We start from the raw sequence: 19,599 nt of genomic DNA on the forward strand, positions 1-19,599 counted from the left end.
GAGATGGAGAGGACGCAGAACTATCATTCATTACTCTTCTTGGTAATCCCATGACTAATATATGCAATCCTTCCTTTCTCAAGCTAATCCAAGTTGAATTTCTACTACTTTCAAGCAAAAGAACTTTTACTAAGGTAGAATAAAAATGTTACATCTATAGAATGTTGTGGATGAGTGCTCAGTGAGTCTATGAGTGTGTTGCTCTCCCGTGGGCCAGGCCTTTGTGATGTGACTGATGGGGAAATAACAGCTCTGCCAGCTCCACTGGCCTGCAAGTGGTCTCATTTCTCAGAAGGCCCTCAGGGTTGAAACTGGGTCAAGGTTTTGTGTTCAGGGGAAGGAATCACTAATCAGCAGACTGCCATTGGCAGGACTGGATTTTTAACTAGGAAATATGAAGGTTCATAAATGTTTATTAATGAATGCCTGAATGATTACAGGAGTAATCAAAGGAGTGGCAGGGCTGACTGGGAGTCTTGAAAGGAACAATTATCGGGTATGTAAAGTCATCTGTTGAAGTCAGTCTACTCTCCCACTTAACACAACAGGGCCTCCAAGGGGTGCAGTAAGTGTAGACTTTGCCCATGTTGGTTATTGAAAGGTGTGTCTTAGGAGCACTATTAGGGCCTTACATTGTGCCTGGCCTTGGTCAGGTGGGGTAGGGCTATTAGGGTAGGAATGGCCAACCTCCGGGCTCCAAATACCAGGCTAGGATGATGAAGCAGATACCAAGAGGTTAATTACAAGAAGCCTTGCCCTGGTTATAATAAGTCTTCGGAAGGCTCAGGATAGACATGCATTTTTCAACCCCTAAATTCTGTGTCCTCTCCCATTGGGTGGCAAAAGTGGTGGGCCCCAGGTTTTGTAGGTTTGAGGCATTTTGCAGACAGGGCCTCAATTCACAGGACACCCAGCCTCCAGGTTTCTCTGGTGGTCTCAGGGGTGGCCTAAGAATGAAACCTCAGGAGTCCTACCTCCCACCCCTCCTGTGGCTGGAGTGGGAACTGACTTCCCATGCGTATTAAGGCCACCACTGTATCCCAGTTCATGCCAACACAGCCAGCAAGAACCAGAGCCAGGACCCATGCTCTAGGGCAGTCTGGCTCCCGAGCCTCATCTCTTCCAAGCTGTTTGACAAAGGTTCCTGCCCCACTCACACTTGTAGGCTAAGATCCTATAGCGCTTTCTGCTCTGTCTGAAACACAGGAGCTTCCACCCTTCTTCCCTCTGAAACCCTGTCCCCAGGTGCATCACGGCCTCCACCTCCATGCCTTGCCCTTCATCAGCACTTTCAAACTGTGGATCACAAAATTAACAGAGAATCTGGATTTATCTTTTTAAATATGAAATAGAAAAACATTTTTAAAAAAAATATCATTCCTTTCCTGGCTTGCTGCAGTTTCCCTCCCTACATAGTCAGTAAACTCCTACTCATCTTTCCATTCTGTGTAACACATAGCGGTTACGATGTTGGTTCTGAGCCAGAATGCCTGGGTTCACAACTCAACTCTACCACATAGTGTTGCGTGACTTTGGACAAGTTATTGAGCCTCTCTGAGTCCCAGTTTCCTTTTCCAGAAAATAGGAATTATAAGAGCACCTACTTCGCAGGTTTACTGTGTGAATAAAATTAGTTAATATATGCTAGTAGTTCATACATATATTAAAATCAATAAACGTTAGTGATTATTTTATTATGGCTGTTTAAAGGTCTCTTGGAGCCCCTAGATGGACTCAGGCATTTTTTGATCAGAGGTCCCCAGTGCTAGGTGATGATCCAAGGCCACGAAGTATAGCCAATATTCCATTTCTCTATACTGAGAGCATCTTCCCACCAGCCTGGAATCCTGGGCCCAGCACATGAAGGGTAAGAGCTCTGGAGGCAGAGAGACTGCAGTCTGAATCTCCAACTCTGATACTTGAAGTTGCTTATCCTTTCTAAGCCTCAGTTCCCATTTCTGTAAAATGAAGATAATAAGAGTACCTGCCTCATAGGCTATTATAAGTATTAAATAAAATAAGGTATGGAAAGTACCTAGCCCAGGACAAACTCAGCCGTTATTATCAGAGTGTCGCTCAATAAACGTTTAAGGAACAAATGATACTTCCAAAACCTCAGGGATGCCATCCGCAACTTGGAAGATGCTCATCGCTATTGCCTGGAAACTGGAGCGCAGACCAAAGCTGACAGCCTGCTGGTCCTCCATGTACCTGGCTGTAATCATACACAACACCGTGCACACTGAATAGAGCTCTACAGCTTACTACACCTGCTCACACACCTATTTCTGCAGGTAAAACACCCATGTTACGGAGTTGCTGGCAGGTGAGGTCTCTGAGATTGCAGTCTGCTCCTCCCTACCTTACAAAGGCTTCCATCAAACCCTAGGTGAATGTCAACCTCAAAGTTGGTTTACCCAGCACAGCTGGATGGTGGGGGCTGCCATCAGAAATGCTTTTCCTTAAGAGAGGAATTTATAACTCCTGACATGTGGAGGAGTAGGATGAGCAAGCACTTTGGAAGGAGAACTCAGTTTAATAACCTGTAGAGAGGGAAGGAGAGTATTGTGTTGCCTCCCCAGGTTTTTGTGAGGATCAAATGCAAAAACAGACGGGAAAGTGTTTTATAGATGTCATTACTGCGATCTTTACTGCACAGATGATAGAAGCCCTGGGGCCTCCTGCACCTTTGAAGACAGTTGACAAGTCTGCTCATTAGAGCTCAGCAATGTGGTGAGAGAGGAGCTGATCTCCTGTGGGGTGGGGGTGGGGGATTCAGTTCTCAGGCCCCACAAACAAACAAATGAATGAGTGAATGAATGAGTGAAGAATGAATGGCATACTACCGATGTTTTCTCCAGATTACAACAAAGTGGTGGGGCAGGGGGTGGGGCAGATTCAAATTGCCTTTTAATGTTGCTGCCTAGCCATAAAGAACACAGAGAAGGTTCTTCTATGGACAAATCTGCATCCTCAGATTCGTCATATTACCTTTCCATTTGCTGTTAAGTCCAGAGGGCTTATGAAAAATCTCCCCTGTTAACATTTTCTGAGACAAATGAATACACCCGTCAAAACTGTTATGGAACCAATTTCTTTTTTAGTATTTCCAGGAAGAGAGGAACATAAATTCTGCAGAAGTCATTTAAAGCCATAAACCTTAAAAATGTTTGCAGTGCTTCCTACTGGGTGAAGTTTTACAGGTGACTTGGCCCCCAGCACAGCACAGTAGCCAGCCCTTCTGTGGCACCAGGGAGAACGGCACTTCGGAACATTTTCCAAGTGACATTGCAGAGAAAAAGTTCTTTTTCCTTCATGGCATTGATTTTGTAAGTAAATCATTTGATTTTTGAGGTTAGTTCTCATCAGCGAATTTTTTTAAAAAGACACCTCACCAGCACACCATCCTTACTCTCTGCGGCTCTGATGGGGGTTGAGGTGGGTTCAAAGCTATGCCACATTCTGAGAACCAGTCCTCGGAGCCACACAGGGGCAGGTTTCTGCTCCCAAAGAGCCAGAGATAAGTCTGGTCCTTAAGCTCCTTATCCACTCATACTCCAGGGAAACACAAGTCATTTCAAAGCAGATATTTAATTTTGTAGCCCCATTAAAGCAGCTTGGCAGTTGGAGGGAACAGGGTCCAATGGGGGTAGGAACGGCAGGATTAGACGCTGTTCACCAGGTCAGGAGGACCATTTCAAGTTTCTAGGGACCCGAGTGGAGCTTGGGTTGGCACCCTGGGCCCCTGCCCTCCTGGAGGAGGGATGAGAAGATGGCTGGAAGAGCAGGAAACTGGGGAGAGAGTAAGCCGACCCACTGGAAACAGCTGAGGCAGGAGACTGGGCTGAAGGTTACTGGGAGGAATCTAGCAAGGAAGGGAAAGAGAAGGCTTGTGGAGAGTAGGGTTAGAAAGCAAGAAACGGAAGAAGTCCCTTCAAGAGGGACAAAGCAGCTCAAGGACTTAGGGAGGCCTCCAGTTAGAGAAGTGAGCCAGGAAGCGGGGCAGGGGGCAGGGTGCTTTTGCCCTCCTACCAGGTGGGAAGGCACCAGGACCGTGTCTTGGTCCTCCCCGTACACTGGGTGCCTTTGTCAGTTGAGAAAACATCCAGGGCTAGCACCACCACGGGGCAAACATGCTCACATTCCGCACCATCCAAGGAGAAACAATGCCACTATTTTCCCCTTCCCAGTCCTACTGCTACTCCAGCTCGTGAATTCCAACTTAGGGAATTCCAGGAGGGTTCAATGTGCTGGAGAAAAACTTCACCCACCTACTCTTGCTCATTCTGCAGTTTGGGTTTAAATGCCCCTGCCCCAGGGTCCTAAGCACCCGGACTAGGCTGGGTCCTACACTGAATCCTTCCTCCATCACACTGTTGCAGCTGCACTTACTTACTTACCTGAGCAGTTTCATGCTTAATATCCATCTCCTTCACCAGAGGATAAATCCCCAGCAACGTTGTGTCTGTCTTGGCCTTTGCTGCACGGCCCTTGCAGACACAGCGCCTGGGATGAGGCAGCACAGAATGAACCCTGGGAGATGAATAAAGAGATCCTAAGGATGCCCCTGGAAGAGCCACAGGGCACAGGACTTACCGCACAGCTTGTTCTGGAACACCGAAGTCAGCGACTCCATCTGGCTGAAGTTGGCCACCAGGAAGACATGGTCCTCGTGAGGCTCGCTCCCGATGGCCTTCAGCGTGTTGAGGTCCACCTGGCCCACGCCAATGGCAAAGATCAGGATGCCCGTGTCCCGTGCCTTTGCAGCCACCTCGGCCACAGAGTCTTGTGGTCTCCCATCTGTCACAATCATTATGACACGCGGTACATTCTCCCTCAGGGGCCGGGCCCCCTCTGCTTCTGAGAAAGCAATGTTCAGGGCATACTGGATGGCCAGCCCCGTCATGGTGCCCGTGGACAGGTGCCTCATCCTCTTGACAGCGCGCTCCACCTCGGACTTCCTCTTGAAGGTCTTAAGGGAGAACTCATTCTTAACAGTGCTGCCATACTGGAGCAGGCCCACTCTGGTGACATCAGGACCAATGTCCAAGAACTGCAAGATGTCCATGATGAACTCCTTGACCTTGGCGTAGTCATGGGTATTGACACTGCGGGAGCTGTCAATGATGAAGACCAGGTCTGCCCGCTTATTTTCACAGGAGCTCCCTAGGGAAAGAGGGGAGGTCAAACACATTAGAAAAGTGTAAAGGACACAGTGCAGGTTGGCTATTGTTGGAAATCATAGAGCTGGGGATCACCTTTCAAACCTCCAATCTTCATTGGTTTTTCTTCACATTCAGGAAAGTTGTAAGGGTGTGTGCATGTGAAAGCTGTATGTGCATGTGTATGACTGGGTGATCATTGAGTACTGGCTACAAACAAATCAATTTCATTTCACAAGATAAGTGAACACTGTAGTTTCTAGAAAATTGTTGATATACTTTTCAGGTGGCCAAACACCTGATCAGGGTCAAAATGATTTCTCTGTTTACTGTATGCCACAGAAGCTTGCCCGGACACTGCAAGGAATATGGAAGAAGCTTAGGAAAGGGACCAGTGTCAAGGAGCTACGGCCTACCTGGGGAGACTTAAATAACAGAACAAGTTAAAGAATAGCTGGTATGAAACTCTGTGGTGCTGACCCTAGAGGTGCAGAGAACAGGGATATTAGTGGGCTGGGGTCAAGGAGATAGGACATGAGCTAGTCTTATGGATGCATAGTGTTTGAATTGAGAGAAGGCACACAGGGACAGGGACACATGAACAAAAGCCCAAGATGGTGTGAATATGGTGGATAATAGAACAAGGGAGGAAGGAACTGCTAAGAGTGGCAGGTAGGAATTAAGTCGGAGGGCTAGCCTGAGGCCAGTTATAAAAGGCTTTTAAATTCAGCCAGAAATTTGTATATGATGCTATAAGTAATGGGCATAATATGACTGGCATCCCATGATGTAACTTATCTCTTCTGTAGAGAAATTAGGTAATAAAAAGTCAATTGAGTGTGGCAGTGGTTTCCAAGGTGGGTGACCCAGACCACTTCTGGACTAGTCTGTTTCAGAGGGGACTCAATCTCAATCAGGGCAGTATGGAAAAGGATAAGGCCAAGAAACATTTCAACAAATGACACAGTTAAACTGGAAAAAGGCAAAATGTTAAGTTTCTCCCTTATCACCACAGCGAGCAGACATTCCTTTAGCACCCAAACTAGAAGGCTATTCGAGGTTTGAGTCCAGAGACGGAACTCATTGCATTCTGGGAAAAGAATGATATTGGATGAAATGAGAGACGTCCTGCCTCGAGGGAGGGAGCTGGGCATCCCTGCTGGAATTTCTCAGATTTGAGCCACTGCCTCCAGCCAGGGGGAGTCCCTCCTCCCTTCCCCAGACTTTGCAGCTAAATCCACATTTGATACAGATTAGAAAAGAGATCTCAAATTCTTGCCCTAAATCCCAAATACCACAGCTACGAGAGAGAGAGAGAGAGAGAGAGAGAGAGAGAAAGCAAGCCAAAAATGAAACATTGAATCCAGTCATTAAAATGAGAAGAAAGGCCCATGAGGTCATCCCGTCCAGGCCAGCTTGCCAGGCTGTGTGTGTGCCAGCACATACACCTCATCCATTGCAGCCTCACAAGCCTAACAATTTTAGGGGACGAAGCACCTCCAAATGCCAGATCCTGGCAGGAAACCAACTTTCTGTCGTACCTACATGTAATATCAGGGACTGTGTGAATGTAAGGTGAGTTTCTCAAACCAGATGCCCAGAAACTGCCTTTGAGGACTCTGGGATAAGATCAATATAAAACCCCTGGCATTTGTAGGATGTTTTAAAAATTTTTTTCTCCCCAGAGAGCTTTTATCACTACGATCTCATTTGATTTTCTTAAGAAAAGAGCTAGGAGTATCACATTGGAAAGATGAGAAAATGGAGGTGCTGGCAGTTTGAAAACCTCTTGTAATTTAGAAAAAGAAAAAGTATATGAAGACAACACAAATACCCACCTCACTGGGTGGTTATGAGAATTTAAGAAAACGATCTAGCCCAGCCCTGAGCCCCGGAGGCTGCATCTACCCCGAGAGGCACCTGCAGAGAGTGCCTTTTTCTAATTTTCATGGAGGTGCCTATGTCTAGCAAATGGCCCTGGGCTGGAGCAGAGAATGGCAGACCCACAGGACTCACAATAGAAGACAAGGTCCAGGAGCAAGACTGACCCCTTTCTAGGAGCATCACCTGCCCCACTCTTGATGTCTCCCACCCTTGATGTGTGAACTGACTTCGAGAACTGGCCCAATGATCTCCACCTGCTGAGAACTGGAACCAGACTCTGACACTCCATAGAGCAAGATATTCATGGGAGGCTCCTTGGAAGGGAGGGAGGGAGAGAGCAGACTGTTCCCCTGAGAACTCTCTTCCTCTTTGGAAATAGGGAGTGAGTCCCCCTAGGACTGGGATTCTTACTGTGGGTCTTAGTCATGGTGTTAAGATCCCACCAAGCATTGCAATCAATTTACTTACAGGCAAGCCTGGAAATTCCACAGGGTATTATGAGCTAAATGGATTAGTTCCTATCAAAACAAATGGGTAGTTTTCACAACTTCTGGACATTTACAAAAATACCACAAAGGTTCACAATGTTGTTGGAGGTTACAAGGGAGCTGTGATTATGAGCCGAAAATGGCTCACAGCAGCTCCAAGTGACCAGGTTTTCCTCAAGACGTCTCCTTGGTAGGTAGGTCTAGGGTGGTACCTGAAAATTTTCATGTCTAGCAAGTTCTTGGTGAAGCCGATCACCTCTCCAGGGACCACACTCCGAGAACCACCAGTTTAAGTACTAGACAGCTCTCTGGAGAAAAGACGTTCCGCAAGTCGGGACCTCGTCATCTCACTGGGAATTCCCCACAGTGGGAAACTAGTCTCATCCAGCTACAGAGCCATGCAGTTGGGAATACAGTGAGCCCTCGGTCAACATTTGTGGAATTAAATGAGGTTCCAGGATTCACAGACTGAAAACATCTTTAGAGATGGAGGGGTCAAACAGAGTCGAAGTCACTCACTTTCCAAAAGGGAAAACTGAGGTTCATACAGGTGATTCTATGTCCATGAGGCCTTATGGCTCATGAGGGTGATACCTGGGACTGCAATGGTGCTTTTTCCACCATTTTCAGGCAGGTGCCTTGGAAAATTCTCAATACAACATGAGCTGGTGTTACAACGTGAGCTTTGTAAACACTTCGGGGCTTTCTGAAATACTTGCTGTGACGAGCTTTATAGCGTCTCCACAAGGGGACTTCTGAGAGATGATTCCAGAAATGACTCTTCTTTGCGTGTGTTCCTTGCACATGCTGGTTCTGATCAACAGCAACCCTATCTACTTAGCTTGGGTGAACGCCTAACAATCTTCCTTCGGGACCCTCACAACAGACTTTCAACAGCAACTGGATGAGGATATGTGAGCACACCATAAAATGTCATTATCTTGAACCTTAAAGTGACGGTCTGGACCTTGTCAACAGCACTTCCAGTATCATCAGCGTGACTCCAAAGCCCACACATGGGCCAAACTGAGTGTCTCTGGCCCTTGCAGAGAAGGGGAACCTGAGCCAGGGTAATTTTAAGAAACAGTCCCACTCCAGTATGATCTTGGAACTGCTTCTTCCTCTCAAGGTTGCTGATCTGTTGCTAATCAGCCTCCCTTGCTCCGGCTAAATGCAGTCATGACCGTGTACTGTAATTGCACAGTAAATATTTGGTGCCATCTGCCTGGGAAGATCTAGGCATGTTTGGAGAAAGGAGTGATGTGAATCTCTATGATAAGGGTAAAATAATGTCATCGAGCGACTAAAAGGAGCTCTGAAATGCTCAGTGAAACGTCAGTCAAGTCCTATGATCAAGTGCAAGTCTAGCCTCTGCTGCTTTCCATCCACATGGTTTGAGCCTTTCCTTAACCTCTGGGACCTGCAGTCTCCTCTTCTGTGAAATGGAGATAATAATACCTCGCAGGGCTGTTGTAAGACTCAAAAAAGGATATAATAATAATTTATAGCTACTGTTTATTGAGTACTTAATAAGCACCAGGCCCTGTGCTGACTACTTTCCATATATTGGCTTATTTATTTCTCACACTCACCTTAGAAAGTCGATATTGTTACTATTCCCATTTGGCAGATGAGGACAGTGAGTCTAGAAAGGTTAACTAGCTCAGGGTCTCATACTTAGGGATCAGAGGAGCAGGGATCTGAACCCCATCTATCTTGTCTGGCTCCGCAGTCCATACTTTTAACCACCAAACCATGCTGAGAAAGGATTCTGTGCTTTTAGACCTGCCGTCCCCAGCGTACTCAAGATTGCACCAGGGCTGCACCGGCTCTCTGGGTTGGTTCTTTCCTTCCCTGGATTCACAGGACCTGAAAGCAGTGGCTCAAATTTGCTTGTCGCCTGCCAAGTGCTCCTCCTCTGCTAAATGTCTATCTTGGAATAATGAAAACAGATGTTTTCCCAGTAAATCAGGCTGCTAGCCATTCCCATTCTCATTCCCTTGACAAGTGCTTACTGAGGGACAGTAGGAGCAAGGCCCATGGGAGACCAAAGGATGGAACAGTGAGACGGAGGGCTGAGGCATGGGTCCTTGAGGGACTGCGAGGAACAGGAGGATATGGTTTAGATGATAGGCAAATGCCCAGGGTTCAGGGGTGGTGGTGGTGGTGGGGGGTAGTGAATTTCAGGAAATGTGGCATTTCACACCAATTCCCAGCAAAGTTCCCACAAGCAGACAGTTTGTGGGCACTTAAAAAAAAGAAGAACTGTAGAAAATTGAATGATACAAGTGAAAAAATGTAACAACGTCTAGGGCAGTGCAAGAGTATAAGGACTGGGGAACTACAGTATGATTTGGGGGCATATTAAAGGCTGACTTGAAGGTAGTGATCATGAAATTGAAATGAGACCAACAACACGGTGTGTGTTTTGCTCCAGCTAAACCTGGTGGCACAGGTATAGGGGGAAAGCAGGCGAAAGTTGATTTAACCAGAGCTGTCATTTGGCCAAGCAAAAGCGATGGGTTCGGAGAGTGGCAAAGGCGATCAACAGGGCAACTATAATGACTTCCTGTGGAGTTAACCTGGGGGAGCAGGGAGTAGAGGCAAGGAGCAGGTGAAGGACAGAGAAGAAGTAGCAGGATCAATGACTTGAAAGTCCAGATAAAGTCACAAAATTATTGTATCTGGAATACTAGAAGGTATTAGAAGGGATGAGCTGGGAAGACAGGAGGGTTAAATTGAGATTATGACAGGATTGCAATTATTACAATCACAGCATCAAAAGTATGATAAGAGGGGCAATGGCTGAGCTATGGTGGAAGACAGGAATTTGGGAGAAAAGGAAGTCAAAGCTATTAAGGGATCATTCATATGGACATTGAAATCACCAAGAACTCAGACAACAGTAATGTTGAAGACAGTGGCAGTGAGCCAGGAGCTAAAACTGTTCTAGGAATAATAAAAGGCTTTTTTAATGCCCTAAGAATGACCAGAAACACTATGAAGCAGATGAAAATGTCATCAAGGGACAGAGAAAAATTAGCTCATCCAGAGTTTCAAAGGACACTGGGGAGAAAAATTAAGGCCGTTTTAAGATGAGAGAGAGAAAAACAAAGAGAGAGCAAGAAAAATAAAACCATTATTATTATGAGCCCAGCAGGAATTTATGGAGGGGGAAAACATAGACAATTTATGTTTCTATTCCTAAATGGGATGGATCTAACAAATCGGGAACTCTATACTGGAGTTTGTGTCTCAGCAAGGCAAATGACTGACCCTAGTGGGAAGGAAATGCAGATTCCATATATGTAGATCAGATAGATAAAGCCAGTCATTCTACAAATATTTAGTGAGTACCTGTTATGTGTGAGCTCTGGGAATACAAAGAAGGAAAGACGCCCAATTGTGAAAAGCTGGCATATAGACAAATAACAACAGGATACAATGAAATAGGTAGCTAAAAAGACGGAGTGCTCCAAGAGGGGATCGGGGAGGATGGCTGACTTTCTGTCTGCATGACTCCCAGGCTCTCGGGTAGCCTTGGCAATGCCCTTTTTCCCCCTTGTCTCTGTCAGACATTACTTTCCCACTCAGCCTGCACTCAGCCTCAGGATCCTTTTAATGCTGCACCCCAGGTACCTACAATCTATCAGAGTTGAATCACTTTACCAAGTGGTTTTAGTGTCTGGTGCTCTACAACAAAGACTGAAGTACAGTATTCCCTCACTTATTGCAGGCATTACGTTCTAGACGCCCCCACTGCGAAGTAGGAACCTTACATTTATTCTACACTCTTAAACCTACGCAACTTTAACAACATACGTATACAGTAGCGTAAAATCCCGCGATAAATAATTAAATATAATATTTTTTTAAATCCCACAATACAGTGAGGCCGCGATAAGTGAACCATGGTATAGAGAGGGACTACTGTACTCAATTTTATCTACGTCTAAGAAACTGAAAAAAGATAAGTTAGCTAATTATACATTTGACCCTTGAACAACACAGGTTTGAGCTGCACAGGTCCACTTATATACGAATTTTCAATAAATTTTATAAATGTATTTTGTCTTCCTTTTGATTTCCTTAGTAATATTTTCTTTTCTCTAGCTTCTTTATTTTCAGTAGTTATACAGTGTATAATATATATACAAAGTATGTACCTGTCAACTGTTTATTTTACTGGTAAGGCTTACAGTCAACACTAGGCTGTTAGTGTCTAAGTTTTGCGGGGAGGCAAAAGATATACACACATTTTCAACTGCAGGGGGTTGGCACCCCTAACTTTTGCATTGTTCACAAGTCAGCTATACTTAAGAGACATTGATTATTTATGCCAACATTACTTTTCAATGAGAAATAAGAAGGGCTGTCAGACAAGACTGGCCATATCAACAGTCTATGCATAAACTTCCAGATAAAGCCACATTTCTGATGGAGAGCTGTTAGGCTACCAGGGGATCAAAGCAAAGGAAAGAGGAAGAGCATAGGAACAAGTTTCCCCAAACTGTAAAAGTGGTCCATATCCGCCATTATAAGAACATAAAATAGCTCAGGGAAATTGCATCCTGTGAGCATTTGGTTTATGTGAATTGAACTACATAGGCTAGTCAGAGAAGGACAGAGACACAGACAGACAGAAAAGACTACCACATAACACAGCACCACAAGATTATCTACCTTGTGCTCAGTGGGCACGTGCCTGCAGGTGTCTGATATAGGGCCCCTGCGGCCACCTCGTATGGTTCTGTCCCCCTGCGCCTCCGGGCTATGACTAGCTCTCAGGGTAACTTCATTGACATTTCAGAGGCAATTTGTACTACCTTTGACTTTTGCCCCAAGTGTGACTTAACCTGCAAGTCCTTTGTATGATACTTCAGGTACTTGATTAGGGCACTTGATTGGGGCACCATGGTCCTTGGCCTGGGCTAGAAAGACCACCATCGATTCTCCCTCTCCAGTTTCCTCACTAGTGAGTCACCAGCTGCTGAATTACCTCCTGCCAAACGTTTTACAATGAACTTGATGAGCTTTGGCTTTCTTTGAATCAGTCATGCTGCACTCACATCTTCCTGAAGAATCACTGGGGACTCCTCTGAAAACGCAATTGTATTATATGAGGGAGACACCTGGATTTCTTAATGGGATCAGAGACATGCCTTGGACTCATTAGCACATCATCTCCCACTTGGTAATATTTTCCAGACGTCTGTCCAAATTTTGGGGGCACTTGTGGTTCTCTCTCCACCACTACGTACAATGCTGGGAGGAACCAATAATAAGCTAAATTACAGAGTTCGGACCGGAAAGGATTTCTGAGGGCTGGAAGAATAAGTCAGAACTAACAAGATGAAATCTAATTGGTATAAATGTCAAGCCATGCATGTAAGGCTCAAAAAACTGACTGTATAAACCACAGGAAAGGAGACATTGGTATTGACAGCCAGTCACATGATAAAATCTCAAACCTCAATGGCAAATCTCAAGCCTTGTATGTTGCTTCAGAACCCCAACCCTAGGACCTATGAGACACCCCCAGCCTCAAAATCAAAGTCAACCACAGGATTCCTTTCAACACAACACCCCAAGTTCCTACTACCTAGTATGTGGAGGAGGCTTGGGGAGTGAAGCCTATTTGCCAATTAAACCCTTTCTGATCGCTCCCATTTGATCCCTCCTGACCTCAATGCCCAATCATCTCATCGAAGGCTTTCTTGGCCTGGAAGAGTATAGAACTCTCCCCTGAAAGGAACCTTACCTTTCCTGCCTTTGCAGCAGAACTTCCCTATGAATGATGTATTTTTTGGTGAGCTTCATTGATCAGAGTCATAGTAGTTGCACTTGGCAATAAGTACAATATAAATGAGCCCCAGGATGCTGTTTCATCAGAGCAATTTCTTCAAAAGCCACTATCCCAAGGGTCACTGACGTTCATGGGAGAATGAACCAATGAACTCCTTGGCCCCCTGGAACAGCCCACCACTCCCTGCCCTGTACCCTCTACCCCAATGATTTCAAAAGATCTGTAGTTCCCTACACGCCATCCCAGCCTGGCTGCCTCCTCAGTTTGACTCAGCTCTGTGGTCATCTATTTTTGAAAATCTTTCCTTGATGGGCCCCCTCCACTCTCCTGAGCCCCTGGTACCTCCTGTGTACCTCTGTCTGAGCATGTTCCCACCAGCATCTCATGCATGGAGCTACCCAGCCTCATGTAATGTCTTCTATGCATTTCTCATACCCAGCACAGTATCAGGCATGTAGATGTTCCATCAGAGTCTTTGCTTCTTCACTTCGATGAGCATATGCAGTGGGAGGGCAGAAAAGACAAACAGACATTGCAGATGCCTGTCCATGAGCTGGAGTGGCCTGGGAGAGCTGGTCAGTGGAGGTACAGCCCAAGCAAGGATCCTTAAAGTCTTGGGGTACTTATTTAAAATGCAGCACCCTAGGCCCAATGAAGCAGAATCTCTGGGTTGGGGCCCAGGAATCTGCACTTGCAATTGCTCCAGGTGATTCCTGGGCACAACAAATCTGAGAATGCTATCTGAAGGGGCACCTGAGCTTGAGAGACCATCTGTCACAGAGCCAGGAGAATATAGTGTCAGGGGACCCTTTACTATGCTCCAGCCCAGGACCAGGAGCGACCTTGTAAATATGGCAACGCTTTATCCTGGATTCTCTCTCAGGTTCTCATCTACATTCTGTTTCAATATGTATGTCAGGTATGTCCTGGCTTTCAATTAGGTTCAAAAAATAAACAAGGTGGGTACCATTATCACCCTAACTGATAGATGAGGACACTGAGGTTTAGAGGTTAAATAACAAGTTCACTGGCACAGAGTGAATGAGTGGTGGCAGAACAGGGACTTCACACCCAGCCAGTACCACACAAGATATGGTCTGCAGGTCAATCTTTATTCTATTCTTTCCAAAACCTACAAACAGAACAAAAGTTCACAGGCAAATGTGGAAATTTCAGTATTGTCAGGTTTGCTCTGTGTACACTTTACCAGGTATTAACCAAGAAGAGAATTTGCAGAGCAAAGAGAGATGGGTGTCCTGGGAGAGATGGAATCTGTCTGGCTATGGAGATACACACTGTGATGTTTTTATACAAAAAGTGCTTGACAGTGTCATGATGAGGTTTTTTGCATGTCTCTTTGTTTTTGTTTTAAAGAAGGTTCTGGTGAATAAGCCTGAATCTTTGGGTAGCAGCAGTGCTCCATAAATTGGAGAAAAGAGCTGGTAGGGCCCCGGGGAATTCTGGGTTCACACCAGCTCAGATTTCAGTTGTCCCTGCTGACGGTCATAAATTCCTTTAGGAACACAGCTCTGTAAGTCCTTCAGAGAGTGGGCACCAATAATCCAGCAAAATGGAAAAGAAAAGAAAAAAGAGAAAAAACATGCCACATCACACCAGTCTCCTCTGGTAACTGTTACATGAGCTTAAAGAAAAGAGACATCGTATGAGGTTCAACAACTGTGGTTTCCAGAACCCTGCATAATTTTCTTTGTGAGAGAGCCAGAAAGAAAGCTGCCCCAGGTTAACCCTGGGGAAAGCAGTTTCCAGTGAGCTGAATTTCCTTGGAAGGTAAAGCAGCTTGCTAAAGTTTCACTTAAAAAAAAAAAAAGTTTTCTCTCAGTTTATCTTACAAACAGGCTTTCTCTTAATTGATAAGAGAAGTATAAAAAAGCCTTGAAACAGTTGATGATTTTAAACTTCACTTGCTTACAGAATACGTTTGGTATTCTCTATCAAACCCCCTCTAAGCATCTTCCTCCTTTCTCAGATTGAGAAATGACTCATATCTTAGAACTAGTCTATGTGCCCCCCCACACACACACACATACACACACACACCACCCCCCACCTGTCCCCAAGTATGAGAAGTACAGAAAGCTCTGGGGAATACATGATTTTTTCTTTCTGCAAAGTGAAAAACAGAATAGATGGCTTTTAAAAAAGCAAACTGGCATTTGACCCATAGGAGTATTTTCACTTAATAAATTGAACAACTGCCTCATCTGCTTTCTGAAGAGTGCTGCAAAGGGAAGTCAGCAGCAGAGCCAAGACCTGTGAAGAGCCATGCAGTGTCAGGTGGAGGGAGACGTGGACGGAGACATGAATGGAGACGTGGACAGAGACGCAAGCCAGGAGGGAGAGGCCCTGACACATTCCACCTGGCTCTGTGCAGTCTGCAGTCCTCTTCCTGGAAGGGGAGGGTGCAGGGCACACGGAGGCAGTGGCAGAAGACCCCACAGCTCTCTACCAGCAAAGGCAACATTGGTCTTTGAGACACTTCTCTCATCAGTTTGGTTTGGTTGAGCTACACAAATATTATAAACCCCCGTCTTTGAGCTAGGTGCTGGGGATACAGTATGAGAACCAAGCTCAGCCTGGAGGAGCTTATAACCTTGTAAAGTCATATATGATTCATAAAAACATGAGCAGCTAGAGCACTGATCCCAAGATGATGGGTGGGGAAATATACAGTTATCCAGGATGGGTACAATATTATATATTTTTTATAGCATTCTGTTATTAGAGGATGAGCAAGATATTGGCCAGACAGAGCTGGGGTGTGCACTTTAGGCAAAGGGTCAGCATGAGCAAAAGCCTGGAGGCCAGAGCAGAGTGGAGTGCACATGTGCATGGGTAACTGCAGGTGGTGTGGTATGGCTGAATCTTGACATGATGGGAATGACAGGGCCATATAGGGTGGGCTGATGTGCCTTCTATTAAGAAGTTTGGACTTCACTAAGGAGTCAATGGGGAACCACTAAAGGGTTTTAGATGTGCCCATCCTCCTTTAGGGAATATTCTAAAAGCTTCTGACTCAGCCCAGACTTCACTCTCTCCATCCCTGACCCAACCCAGAGCCAGTCTCTCCAGGTCTGACCCCCTTGCTTTCCCTCCAATCTGAATCCCTAGCATAGTCTCAGGTGTAAATTAATGTCTGCTTGTATACAATAATAAGAAGGCACCAGAGAGAATTTTAAGGCAACTCCTTTGTCTTTACAATGCAAGTGTCTGCCCCTTTGTTATCTGACCCTGAAGTGAGTCTACTTAAAGGACGTTCGGCTGGTGGAGCAGATGAGTTGGACCAGAGATTTGTCCCTTCCAACTCATCTTTCTTAGGTGCCTGACTTCTCTACTGCTATTACTCTCCAGAGTTAACTTCAATTTCAAATGAAATAACTATTGATAGAATGTCAATTGGCACTCAGCATGAACTCCTACTTCTTTCAATAAGTCTTCCAATACTGTAGAAGCTAAATAGACAAGAACCACATTCCCCAGACTCCGTTGCAGCTAGAATTCTGGGTAAGAATTAGGGAATACCAATTCAAGTAGGAAGGGAGGTAGAAGCTATTTCTTCAGGCAAGCAAGGTTGATGAAAGGCAGACTTATGTTCTACCATGTGTTTACCAGCTTCATAGATGTAGTTATGATGGTAGCAGTATTCTGATCACAGTGGTGAGTTCTCATGTGGTGACTGCGTATTCCCATTCCTCCAATGATTCTGATAATTATGTAAGCACCTAATTTCCTGTATGAAATCTCTTTCTGCTTAAAATACCTTGAGAGCTTTGTTTCCTGAGCTGGCCTTTGTGTTCCCCTCAACTCCTCAATATATCTGTCTTCTTAATGCCCCACGCACCTACAGTGAGCTCCTGCTGAGAACTCCAAATACACTGGAACAGAAAAGTACAACTGGGCATTCTCAGTCTCCTTCACAAAGCTCACTTAAAGACCACCTCCAGCCAAGCTTTGTGAAAATGGGGCCAACTCTCCTGCCCTCCCCCGAAACCTCTGCATTCCTACCTCCATCCTTCTCTCCAACAGTGACTCCTCAGACACCTAGATTATTCATTCTCCAGTTCATTCGGAAACTTGACCTCTCTTCCCACTTTGATACAATGCTTCATTTCCTCCATTCTTACTTAACTTGGCTTAGGTTTCCACTCCCTAAAATACACTGAGACAGTAGATTACATAAAAGGAAAATTATTGAGCCAGAAATGTGTTTCCTCATCACTCACAGTGCTTGAGCAAATGCTCAGCTCCAGCTGTTGTAGGTGACTCCATTAAGCTGAATGCCAAATGTTAGGGTTGCTACGGAGTCAAAAATAACATTTTAGGAATCCCTCACACCCTTGGTGACTTTGGTTTCTAGGCTCTTCTACAAATAGCCTTTCTTGCAGCTAATCGTGAAGACGAAGATCAGTTAATAAGACTGCAAGTTTAATGAACTGAAATGGTATTACTTACAGACCTGATAATTGGGAAGCACTTAGAATATGCATTTTAAAGTTGAAAGTGATCTTAAAGACTGCATTCAATCTCCCTATTCTATAAATGGAGAAGAAAGGTCATGTGCTGCAATGGTGGGGCAGCCTTCTGACTCCCAGGATATCCACGTTCCCCCACACACCACTCACATTCTCTACCCTGGGCAAGTCATTTGCTCTAACATTCAGTCTCCTCTTCTGCAATATGGAGACAATAGCTGTACCTGCCTCATAGGATTGTCACGAGGATTAAATGAGTGAATACATGTAAAGTACTTGGAATTGTGCCTGGTACAAAGTAAGAGTCAAAAAATCATTTATATTTTTTGTTATTCTTCCTCTTCCAACCTGATACTATGTTGAGAACTATATGATAGCAATGTGGCATCACAAAGAAAGCACTGGAATGGGAGCCAAGAAACCCATGTTCTGGTCTCCACTCCACCACCAGCTGGGTAATTCTGTTAAATAACCTTCTTTATCTTTTTTGACTACGGCACTTTGATTTTTAGGGTTGGACTGAATGATGTCTCTCAATTCCTTTCCCAACTCTAGTATGCTATGGTTCTACATAAAATGAGTTGAATAGAACTATTCCCGGACCTTAACAAATGTTTATATTCATATCTATAATGATAGCTAATATTCACTGAGCAACAGTGTATATAAATGTAATACTGAATGTTGTATATGTGCTAACAATATATTGTTCCTATTTAACAGATGGCAGAACTGAGGCTCAGAGGGTTTAATTTGCCCAAGGTCACACAGTAGATGATGGAGCCAGGATTTGATACCAGGAATCTGAGTCTAGAACTCCTACTCTTCAAGTTTAATCTACAGAAAACAACAGACTTACAACTACACAAGATACAACCTGCATGACCTTATATTATATTAATGTTCCCTAGTTGTAACTGTAGAGTTCACTGTGGGCTGTATCCATAAATTCTCAGCAACTGGTACTATTCAAGAAGGCTTCAGGAACTTCTGGTCAACATGGCACAGGTAAACACAGCTCACCTCCTCGCACAACCACATCAAAATTACACTAAATTATAGAGCAACCATCACTCAGAACTGGCAGAAATCAAGTCGAATGGAAGTCTAACAACTACAGAATTAAAGAAACCACACCCATTCAAATCGATAGGAGGGGCACAGACACAGAATGGGCTGGTCCCCGGTGCATGTGTGGTGGATAAAAATTTGGGAGGGCTATCTCAGGAGTGAGAGGTCCAGCCCCACACCAGTCCCCCTAGCCCAGGGTACCAGTGCCAGGAAGATAAGTCCCCACAACTTCTGGCTGCAAAAACCAGCAGGGATTGAGTCAGTGGAAGAAACTTCTGGAGTCCCAAGTAGTTCCTCTTAAAGAAGCCACACACAAACTTACTCAGACTCACTCCCTCTGAGCTCCAGCACCAGGGTAGCAGCTTGAAAGGCACCAGTGGCATACAGGGAGACACGGAAGTGTCTGGCATCAAGGTGAGAGCTAAAAACGGCTTTATCACAAACAGGAAGGTGACAGAGCCACAGAGCTGGCAGGCAGGGGGCATATCTGAGACTCCATTAACATGGCTAACCCTGTTTGCCCTGCCCTCAAGATCCCCTGAGGCTCCATCCCACCCAATTACAGCTGTTAACAGTAGGTTTTCTGTATGAATGGCTTGTCTTGGCTGGAGCTTCACAACTTCCTAAATCCTTTCAAACAATCAACAGAGAACCTCAGTGAGCCCTCAGACCCCATACCTCTCCCTAAGTGGCCCAAG

General features: G+C 45.1%; 1 protein-coding gene across 3 annotated transcripts in view; it reads right to left on the reverse strand.

Annotated features, from left to right (window-relative positions):
- The window catches only part of MATN2 (matrilin 2), a 132,864-nt gene that overhangs the window by 76,684 nt on the left and 36,581 nt on the right, over positions 1-19,599 (reverse strand). For all 3 annotated transcript variants that reach the window (XM_090283534.1, XM_090283533.1, XM_090283532.1), the window contains exon 3: positions 4,597-5,166. In XM_090283534.1, the coding sequence (XP_090139660.1) occupies positions 4,597-5,166 (570 nt within the window). The remainder of the gene's footprint in view (positions 1-4,596; positions 5,167-19,599) is intronic.

This window comes from Furipterus horrens, unplaced genomic scaffold (assembly GCF_987537825.1).
Source record: "Furipterus horrens unplaced genomic scaffold, mFurHor1.1.pri manual_scaffold_7, whole genome shotgun sequence".
In the NCBI taxonomy this organism is placed as follows: Eukaryota; Metazoa; Chordata; class Mammalia; order Chiroptera; family Furipteridae; genus Furipterus; species Furipterus horrens.